The following is a 10,168-nucleotide window of genomic DNA, read 5'->3' as shown; positions in this document are numbered from 1 at the left end:
GGGCATATATGCCTAAAAATTGTTTTTTTTGTTTGTTGGGCTAGTGAAGTGTATTTATTGCCTGTGAGGTTGAACTTAATATTTTCACCTTCAAAAAACAGGAAACAAAGATTTTTATAAGCAAGATCTTCAAAGGCACTGGGAAACTGTGCAATCAATGTTTCTGTTTTTACCTTCGTTCCTGTGTCAAACTTTTACTTATTCAGTGATCCCAGTCTGTCAATCCTTTAGCTTCCCGCTGAGTCTGTTTTTTTCTCATCACAGAACTGGCAACAGGACTGTCAGACCCAAGTTCTCTTAAACCTGCTCCTCGTACAATAAACTTGCAGAAACAGTTGAACAATACAAGCACATTTTACGAAAGGACTTTTTAAAATACAACATTTCCCATGCTGTTCAAATTAAGCCGTTGCTGCCTGCTTTTATTAGATTCTGTTTTCTACCCAGCAGCTGTTTAAATGCACAGTCATCTACATCACCACACAAAGCTTTTTTTTATGAAGTAGAATCTATCAAAAGCAGGCAGCAAAAAACTAAAGCATGATTAAAAGACATTGTCCTACTGCTGATGTATCGCTGAACTTAAACACAACAAACACATCTGCCAAGTTTTAGCCATAATCACCACAACACATTAAACACAAACATACAAGAATTAAACTAATGAATGGTAAGCAGATATTTCTGTCTCAACATGTTTGTAGTAACACAACACACACTGTATTAAATGTCTTTATATGTTAAAGCCATAAACATAAAACCACATGTTCTTGGTTGATATGCCTGTTTATGCAGCTTTGTGTTGCAGAAGATTGACACACTGACAAGAATCTAGTGCAGATGTCCCCACAGGGAAGTGATGACCTGCACTTCATCTACCCAGTTGATGAAACCTGCTAAGGAGGTTTTAAAGTGTCTATTCAGGACCAGGACTTCACCTTCACTCGTAACAGTACAGTCATGTTGTATAGACATTTTGCTCTAATATTCCAAATGAATAAATTATACAGCATACAAACTGAAAAACGTTTCTTTAATTTAATATTCACAGTCATTCATATTTGTTTTAAATTCACATTAAAATCTAAGTCAATCAAACCAAGCAAGTATCAGTCTTTTTAGTATAAAATGCTCTTTTTTCAAGATGTCTGAGACCTCATTAAGCTTCAGCTGAACTCTAAAACACATTTGTCCTTATTCCCTTAGCCTACATTGGAAGCACTTCAGGAAGGGATGATTACAGCTACAAATTATGCTTTCAATGTAATATGGCCATGTGAGCAATGTTTAAGATAGAACTTGAACGATGTAAACCTATCCTTTTACATACAACACGTTTCCATAGCAGTGTCATTACATCAGCAATTGATAATTGACTGTGAAATATGATGCTCCTGTGTTGAATACAAGGCTTTTATATGTCAAGTAAAAGATACATTTAAAAGTTAACTAAAGAGCCTGGGACTCTAAAGTTATGAAACTAAACCACGTGGTGTAAACCCTTTGTTTCTGACGCACTTTGTTGAGAAAAATATAAGCAACCTGACTTCTGACTGAATTTACAACCTCAGATATCTCAGTTTAAGTCGTCTTACAACTCACAGGGCTGTGACAGCCCTTAAGACCAGTCCCACTGACCTCCACGCATCAATCCCACAGGGCTGACCTGCTCCCAGATCAGCTGCTCCAACAACCCGCGACTGAACATAACATCCCACCTCATTTTTTAAAAACGTGCTGCTCTGGCTAAAAGGAAACATTAATTAAGAAAGTTTAAATTATGTTGGATGTAACTTGGAAAACACAATTAGGTAATGTTATTGCTTAAACCCCAATAAACAGCCCAGTGCAGTGACAGTTACTTTATTTAGCATGCACCACACCACCTGGGATTTAAACGTCTTAACTATAAGTAGTTTATGAGACGTTAATGCCTCTCCGCTTGATCCATGTGACTGACATTGAAGTCAAAAGTCTAACAGGCAGGAATTACAGCATGAATCAAAAGAGCAACACATTTACAACACATTTATTTAAATTGGCGTACTGATCCCAGTAATGTTTTTCTATATATTTGAAAACAGTTATCACATTTTTATCTATACACTCACTGGCCACTTATATAATCTAATGTGATCCAATACAACAGCTCTGCCATAAATTCTGCCTTTATAAAAGGTAATAACGTTCATTTTTGAGTGACACTGTCAGAGCGTTGTTCTTTTAACTACATGTTTATTATTGAGGTTGTAGTTTGCAGTGACATTAAACTGGACTACATTAGAAATAAATATTTTGTCAATTCTATTAAAATACTACATGAGAGGGGCAGACTATTAGAAACAATTCAATATAATGCACTCTCAAATGCACTCTCTTAATGCACAACCTTAATAATAAACTAAGTAGAATTATTACCTTTTTGACAGTGTTATTGCAGAGCTGTAGTATTTAAACACCATTAGATTGTACAAGTGTACCTAATTAGGTGTATATGTAAAAATACCATTGAAAATACCAAAAATTGTTGCTGTAGCTGTGGAAACAGAGTAATTCATAGTGTATTTCCTCCGTACACACACACACACACACACACACACACACACACACACACACACACACACACAATAATTTAGAATTTTGTTTTTATGGACAAATCAAATCAATGAGATCAATGACTCTCACTGAGCCCAGGTTGCCAATGTGAGAGCTTATTTTCTCCTTTGCTTTACATCATTCACTACTGCCCTTATTACACTAATTGGATTGGCTGGCCAATCAGGAAGAGGCACCTCCTAAGTCAGGGGTTTAGGTAAAAGGAATTAAAGGGTGGATCTCTGCTGTTCAGAGCTGCTAAATTGATTTCCTCCTTGAGAGGTTCGGTTCCCTTCTGATCACCTAATCGAAAAGGGCCAAAGGAGCCAATCTCAAGCACCTCCCTCCCAATCCCCTTCCGCTCGGAAATCGCCTTTCAGCACGATTAGTGTTGCAGCCAGATTCTCTGCTCTCCAGCTCACAGAGAACCGTCAAAATTTCTATCCTTGAGGATCTTGAGTTTGCGGAGGAAGAAAGCATGGGTGCGGGAGCAAGCGCCGAGGACAAAAAGTCCAAAGAGTTGGAAAAACAACTCCAACAAGATGCTGATAAGGATGCTAAAACAGTCAAGCTATTACTGCTTGGTAAGTGAACTAATGAATAGTATTTTTGCACCAAGTTTTCTTTTTCATCCCAGAGTGCAGGTGATGCGAAGTGCTCATACTGATGGGTTTTCACGTCAAAAGATTCCGTACTTAACAAACTAAAATTTAACTTTCCATCTCTGATTGAACAACTTTTCAGTGGAGGTTCAGGTCTGCAGAGAAGGACAGGAGTCATGCATTCAGCCAACACTCAACAGGTGTAACTGATAAATATTTCTGTCAATGTAGCTGAAAATATTTTAGTCAGCTTACATTGAACCATTTTAGGATGAGAGTTAGTTTATGTAGCAGATGATCGTTTATTTCATAATAATGTATTTATAAGTTAACAATGGAGGTTTCACTTTAAGTTTATTAATGCATGTGTTGCATTTTCTTCAAATGTGGTTGTGAGCTAACTTGAGCCATCAAACTGCTCCGACAGAGCTGTTCTCTGCTTAGTAAACGTAAGATATTGTAAGCTCAGAGGATTGACAGGCTGTGCAGATGAATTGTTTCTGGATAAAGAGGGAGATAAGTGAGATACGTTTGCATCTGAGATGAATATTAAAAAAAAAGAATACTTTAAACAAATTTAGAGAACAGAATTGAAAGTATACTAAAAACTAAACATAAGTATTAAACTTTCACATTAATTTATTATGCTTACACAAAATATACATATTGCAAAGATTTGAGTTTTATGCAGCTGTTTTAAGTTGTGGTTTTATTATTATGGTGAGTTGTTTTAAAGAAGTTGCAGAACTTAAAATGCCAGAATAAAATATATCGAAGGTTCGAAAGCTTCAAAAATATATAAATAATTTGACATGGACATTGAATTTTAAAAAGTATTGGCAAAATGTACTTAGATTGTCTTCGCTTTGCCTTAAAATAAATGACTTTTCATGACATTGGCACTTAAAACAAACATAGCCTTTGGTCTAAATGAATCACAGCCCAGCTGTGATATGTCAATCCAATTAGCTAACTGGTTTAGTGCAGATCCCCTGGTGAGGTCTTTGTTGATCCCTCAACTCGCACAGAAAGTATCAAATGTGTTTTTATTCCCACCAATGTTAAGGCAGCGACATTCACAGTGTCAAATTACAAGCATATATGTTGATGAAACTCTAAAAGGCAATGTAAAAAAAACATTTAGATTATTGCTATTATGGTTTTTGTGACATAACAAATGCAATAATGCATACAACAATGTTATCAAATAGAAGTCAGGTGAAAAAAAAATGTATTTAAATAATTGATCTTTGCAGAGCATTGATAGTGATGAATGTTTAAAATCCAGTATTTAATTGAGAAATTATTTTACTAAAACCATAAAGGTTATGTCTCACAATATTGAATCATTCTTTAGTTCTTCAGAGTGTAATCTATGTGCCTTAAACACTATTTAAAGACTCATAATCTTCTTCCATTAGATTCACGGAGGAGTTTCTTCTCCAGCGGTGTAGTGTCAGAGATACAAAATAAGTGGGTAAAGATAAGAAAAGTGCCATCTTTTGGGCTCTGGTGGACATTGTGACATTTTTATTTGAACTAAACATATTTGCGGTTAGCTCCTTGTGTGTAAAACAATAATAAACATTGGTGAAATTTGACATGTCTTAATAAACGATATAACTCCTGGAATATTTAGGATACGGTAAAATAGCTTTTGCAAAGACTTCCACCAAAAGGATATACCAAAAAAAAAACTAAATGTAGTTAGTTTCAAAACTGTTATGCTGCAAGTCTTTATGGAATCTGAGAAATTTCCTACAATTTGTATGTTACAACTGAAAAAAAGTTGTCTGCAAAATATGCACCATTTAATTTAGTAAAAAAAACAGAAAAACATATATGTATGGTATCTTCAGCAGGATAAAAATGGACACAGAGCTCCCTGTTAAAGACCAGATTTAATGCCACTGCAAAGCCTAAAGCCACATTCTCTAATTAGCACTAGGTGAAAGAATGACTCACAGAGAAGATAAAGGCAGTCTTCACTTAATATTAACAGCTAATAAAAACCAGTCTGGATACTGTCAAAGTGCCATCTAAAAGACTTGCTAATGACTGCTAGCGAAAGAAAAGCTAACAGTTTCTCTCAGAGAGGGTTGAATGATGCCACATGAGTGTCTTTAAATGCTCAAGCCTTAAAGTCTGAGGATGGAACTTAATGTTGCTCCAGGACAGCCGGCTTTGGTTGCTCTGTGATAAATTCCTTCTGGTCTGAGTTAGCTTAGAGCGCTGCAGAGAGCCTGATCTGCCTGAAAGCTTTTCTTTAGCCAGCACGTCCAACTATGAATTGAATTGCATGTAACAGCTTTCCACGTGATGCATTATAGTACAATATATGCACAAGGTACCTTTCATTCAAAGAAGCCGTACCCTAAAAATTAAACATGTGTCTCATCCTGTCTGGATTGCCTTATTCAGTTTGACTGGCTAAGGTTTGGAGATGTTTGCCAACACACTGGAGTTCAGTGGCATTTGTTACAGGATAAGGTGCTCAATGTACCAAAATCTGCGCGTATTGCCTCCACCTGCAGTTTTCTTGACTGTAGCTGATTTGGTACTGTGTCACTCACATTGTTTGCTCTGCCTACTATAGAATATTTTTCTATGCCTCTGTTTTATATAAATGTTATGTATTTATTCATATTTTATATATCATATGCAATTTACCTTTTATTTAGGCTAAATGTCAACATATGAAAAATTAGCTTTTACCACATCTATTTGCATGGCGATAGACAGGAAAGTTTTAATACAAAAACAGTGATTAGTGGAATTTTTTGAAAAGCATTATCATGATTTCCATAGAGATGTTACCACTCTGTGATAATAATGTGATGAAGGCAGACAACTGCAAACTTAAAAAAACTCACCCCACAACTATCTACAAGTAACAAGTAGACCGCACTTCAGGCCAAAGTCACAGCATTTTGGTTTATTTTGGCCAGACTGCGCCTTTAAATTGAATTGCAACATCCAAGCACATTGTTTGGCTGTTAGTGGCTTTACAGTGTGTTTCTACTCTAGTGGCATGTCGAAGAGAAACATAGCAGTTATGTGTGTTGTTGCTAACCTTTTTATTCTCTTCCAGGTGCTGGTGAGTCAGGGAAGAGCACCATCGTAAAACAAATGAAGTAAGTATAAAAATAAGTGATAGAATTTATTTTTTGTGTGTCATCGACACCATGTCAGTGAGAAGCAATGAAGGTTTTTTTTATCTTAGGCATACAGCCAGCAGGCCAAAGCTCCCTCATCTCTGTCTGTTTCACTTGCAGTGAAGCCTTTTGACAAGAGGTCAACAGGGCAAACATCCGCTTACTGATTTGTCAGCACTTGTTTTGTTAAAGTACTTACACCCTGGCAATAAGTCAGAAACAAACCACAGGGTGGCACTGTAGGTTGTTTTTCTGTTGTATGAACTTGACATTTTACATCCAAACTGAGCATCTTTCAAGATCTTAGTTTTTCATATTTTCACAAATTACTTTTTATACTTATTTCTAACAATTTTGTAAATATTATGAATATATAAATGTCCAACCAGCTCAGCAGAGGATTATAGTAAACATTTCCCTGAACTAAAACACTTTTACCTTTGCACAGGATTCTGCATCAAGGTGGTTACACAAAAGAGGAACAATTGGAGTTCAGAGCGATCATCTATGGCAACATCCTGCAGTCTGCTTTGGCCATCATCAGAGGCATGGAGATGCTGGCCATTGATTTTGGCTCAACTGCCTCACAGGTCTCATATGACACATTTGCACCAGACACAATTCACTTGTTATTCATTTCAGCTCATTTTCACAGACTCAAATTATACTATAAATAGTTCAAGTACTGTGCCAGAGTTGATAGTTTTTTTTCTATGTGCATTAAAACCACAGGAGCTTGCACAGAAGCTGCAGAATTTGTCAGACTCCATTGAAGAAGGCACAATGCCATCTGAACTGTCTGATGTCATCATGAAGCTGTGGAAAGATTCTGGTGTACAGGCCGGCTTTGACAGAGCTGCTGAGTACCAACTGAACGACTCTGCTGGCTAGTGAGTCCATGTCTACTACTGGGATTGAGACAGTAGAGGGATTACATGTAAAACTAAAGAGGCTGCTGGCTTAGTGTTTATTGATAAAGATGATTTCATATCTGAGGCCTGATTTCTGTGCCGTTTGTTCTCAGCTACCTCAATGAAATGGACAGAATCTCCAAGCCAGACTACCTCCCCACTGAGCAGGACGTGCTGCGATCTCGAGTTAAAACAACTGGTATTATTGAAGAGCAGTTCTCCTGCAAAGAGTTGCACTTCAGGTAATTCCCAAGGGGGCCCTAAATAAAACTCAGAAAGCAGCAAAACTGACTAAACCTCATACCACAGTGATGTCAAGGACTGACTTTGTTGTGACTTTCTGTGTGGTGAACAGAATGTTCGATGTGGGGGGCCAGAGGTCAGAGAGGAAGAAGTGGATCCATTGTTTCGAGGGTGTGACCTGCATCATCTTTTGCGGAGCTCTCAGTGCTTATGACATGGTGCTGGTAGAGGACGATGAAGTGGTGAGTTGACACTCTGCTGCCTGATCGTAAAACATGATATGACATGTTGGCTAGTAAACTCAACCAATCCCTCTCTGACCTTTTCAGAACCGCATGCATGAGTCCCTGCATCTATTCAACAGTATCTGCAACCACAGATTCTTTGCACTGACCTCCATCGTGCTTTTCCTCAACAAGAAGGATCTGTTTGAAGAAAAGATCAAGAAAGTCCATCTGAGTATCTGCTTTCCAGATTATGATGGTAAGACCAACTGATGCTGCTTTACTGGTTTGTGAGTTAAATGACAGGACTACATTTGCTGTAGCAGTGAGAATATCAGGCTAGATGGACAGTGACATGGTAAGATTACATCTGTCAGGCATCCCATAAGAGTGGATCACTGTAAGCTACCAACAAGTCATACTTCAGCTTTGATTAATATGAGACTGTACCAGGAGAATGTAAAAAGAGCAACACCAATTGGTAAATTGTACTAGAATGCAGACAAACACAACACATCAAGATTGACTTGTAACCCAAACTGCTCAAATAAAAAAATAAGGAAGACTAAATTGATTAAGTAAGGATTCTCAATGTTGCTCCCCCAAATAAGATATGTTTTAAACTTATGTCATGTCAGCTATGATGAAGGATTAGGGTACTTTTACAACAAAACTCATGAACCTTCTCATAAATCCCCTCCCATCTTCACAACCTTCATTTCATTTAGGCTCCAACACGTACGAAGACGCCAGCGACTACATCAAGCAGCAGTTCTTGGACCTAAACATGAAGAAGGGGGTGAAAGAAATCTACTCCCACCTGACCTGTGCCACAGACACAAGAAACGTCGAGATTGTGTTCAACGCTGTGACAGACATCATCATCAAAGAAAACCTCAAAGATTGCGGTCTTTTCTAAGCAGCTCCAGAGTGAAAAGAGGTGCGCGGTGACCACATCACTCCCGGGGACTTTGTTAATACAGAGTAATAGGGTCCAGATGAGGCAGACCCCTGAAAATTCAATTTAATCCTCGTACAGCAAATTGTATCTGGCAGTCCTGTGTTGCCAAGCAACAACTTCTTACCATAACATGAGCACACACAAACTCCAACCACACAGACAATTTAGTCCCTTTCGGACCGCTGAGGATGAGCAAGATAATGAGAAACACAAAGCAATCCCTTTATTGATTTATGATTATAACCAGTTCCGCCCAAAGCTGCAGAAGAAGATAACTTTTCATTTTAGAAACATATTGAATCTTGCAACCTGAAGATTATGTAGATATAAATGTAGCAACAAGTTTACCTTTAAAAGACAGTAGCAAAATATTTTACATATGATTTCAACATGTTTGAGATTGATTTTTACATTTTTCTCTTCTTTCCAGAACTTCCTTTCTTACCTTAACCCCTCACATATTGGCATTCAATGAGAAGTGTACTGTTGGAGCACAGAAGATACTTATGTTTGTTGTGTTCATGCCATCGCTTCCATGCCAAGTCCCGGTCCTTGACTGCTTCTAGCACATCAGCATCTCCAACAGTACATCGCTGCAACACAATACACGCCCAGCTGGGTTGAAACAACTAACGAGTCACCATAATGTTGTTGTGGACATACGGCTTTCTACAAGGTTTTCTAAAGTACAGTATTTGTCTCACACCAGAAGCTGCTGGTTTGAAGGTATGAAGATGAAATAGTTGCTCATTCAATCCTCGTTGCTTCCTTTTGACTACTGTGTCGTGAGTTAAATTTACTATTAAAATTCAAGCTCTGTAAAAATAAATACAACAATAAAATCGGGGAAAATATAAATATTTTGAATAGCAACATTGAAACCTTGTTTTTATTTTTGAGTACCGTAGACTATGTGGTCTTGATATTTAAACTGTTAAAAGTTGCTGGGCAAACATCTCAGATATTCCCAGTGCTCGAAGTTTATCCAGATTACAAACCAAATTGTACATGTACCTAATCTAAATAGTGGTATTGTATTCAATTCACTTGAATAAATCAATTTCAGGTCAAACACAGTAGATAAACTTTGTACATAAGAGTAGGTAATTCACTATATTTTGAAAGATAAATCTATATGAGAGAAAGTGAAATACTAGAGAGACGATGCTTTATTATCTACTGAGTTTGTCCTTTCTTATGAAATGTAGAGGCATGAAATAAAGATGCATAAACTTCACCTGTGTCTCTGTTTCCTTGCTGCAGAATCACACTGTCAATCACTGAATAATGTACTTATATATGAAGTTAAAAGGAACAACAGGGCTATCGACACTGAAGGAACAGGCTTTAACTTTTAGGGGACAATGCTGCTATTATACCATTTTCTAGTCGGAGGGTAAATGGCAGCATATGGAAGTTCATTAACAAAAAACCTATTGAGAGAATAGTGAATCTTAACGTGCAGATTCATTACCGC

General features: G+C 37.4%; 1 protein-coding gene across 1 annotated transcript; it reads left to right on the top strand.

Annotated features, from left to right (window-relative positions):
* Nucleotides 1-2,844: 2,844 nt before the first annotated feature.
* On the top strand, nt 2,845-9,928 carry gnat2 (guanine nucleotide binding protein (G protein), alpha transducing activity polypeptide 2). Its single transcript, XM_032521251.1, has 9 exons — nt 2,845-3,179; nt 6,289-6,331; nt 6,801-6,942; nt 7,085-7,242; nt 7,377-7,505; nt 7,619-7,748; nt 7,836-7,989; nt 8,459-8,670; nt 9,122-9,928. The coding sequence occupies exons 1-8, from the start codon at nt 3,074-3,076 to the stop codon at nt 8,647-8,649; spliced, it is 1,053 nt and encodes a 350-aa protein (XP_032377142.1). The 5' UTR covers nt 2,845-3,073; the 3' UTR covers nt 8,650-8,670; nt 9,122-9,928.
* The last annotated feature ends 240 nt before the right edge of the window (nt 9,929-10,168 follow it).

This window comes from Etheostoma spectabile, chromosome 7, assembly GCF_008692095.1.
Source record: "Etheostoma spectabile isolate EspeVRDwgs_2016 chromosome 7, UIUC_Espe_1.0, whole genome shotgun sequence".
Lineage (NCBI taxonomy): Eukaryota > Metazoa > Chordata > Actinopteri > Perciformes > Percidae > Etheostoma > Etheostoma spectabile.
Note: the sequence above shows the minus strand (reverse complement) of the source record. Positions and strands in the feature narration are given on the sequence as shown.

Excerpts from the sequence above, each read along its gene's own strand:
- gnat2 (XM_032521251.1), top strand. The coding sequence starts at position 3,074 with ATGGGTGCGGGAGCAAGCGCCGAGGACAAAAAGTCCAAAGAGTTGGAA. Across the intron at positions 7,749-7,835 it reads TGGTAGAGGACGATGAAGTG|AACCGCATGCATGAGTCCCT; the intron begins GTGAGTTGACAC and ends TGACCTTTTCAG. Across the intron at positions 7,990-8,458 it reads CTGCTTTCCAGATTATGATG|GCTCCAACACGTACGAAGAC; the intron begins GTAAGACCAACT and ends CATTTCATTTAG.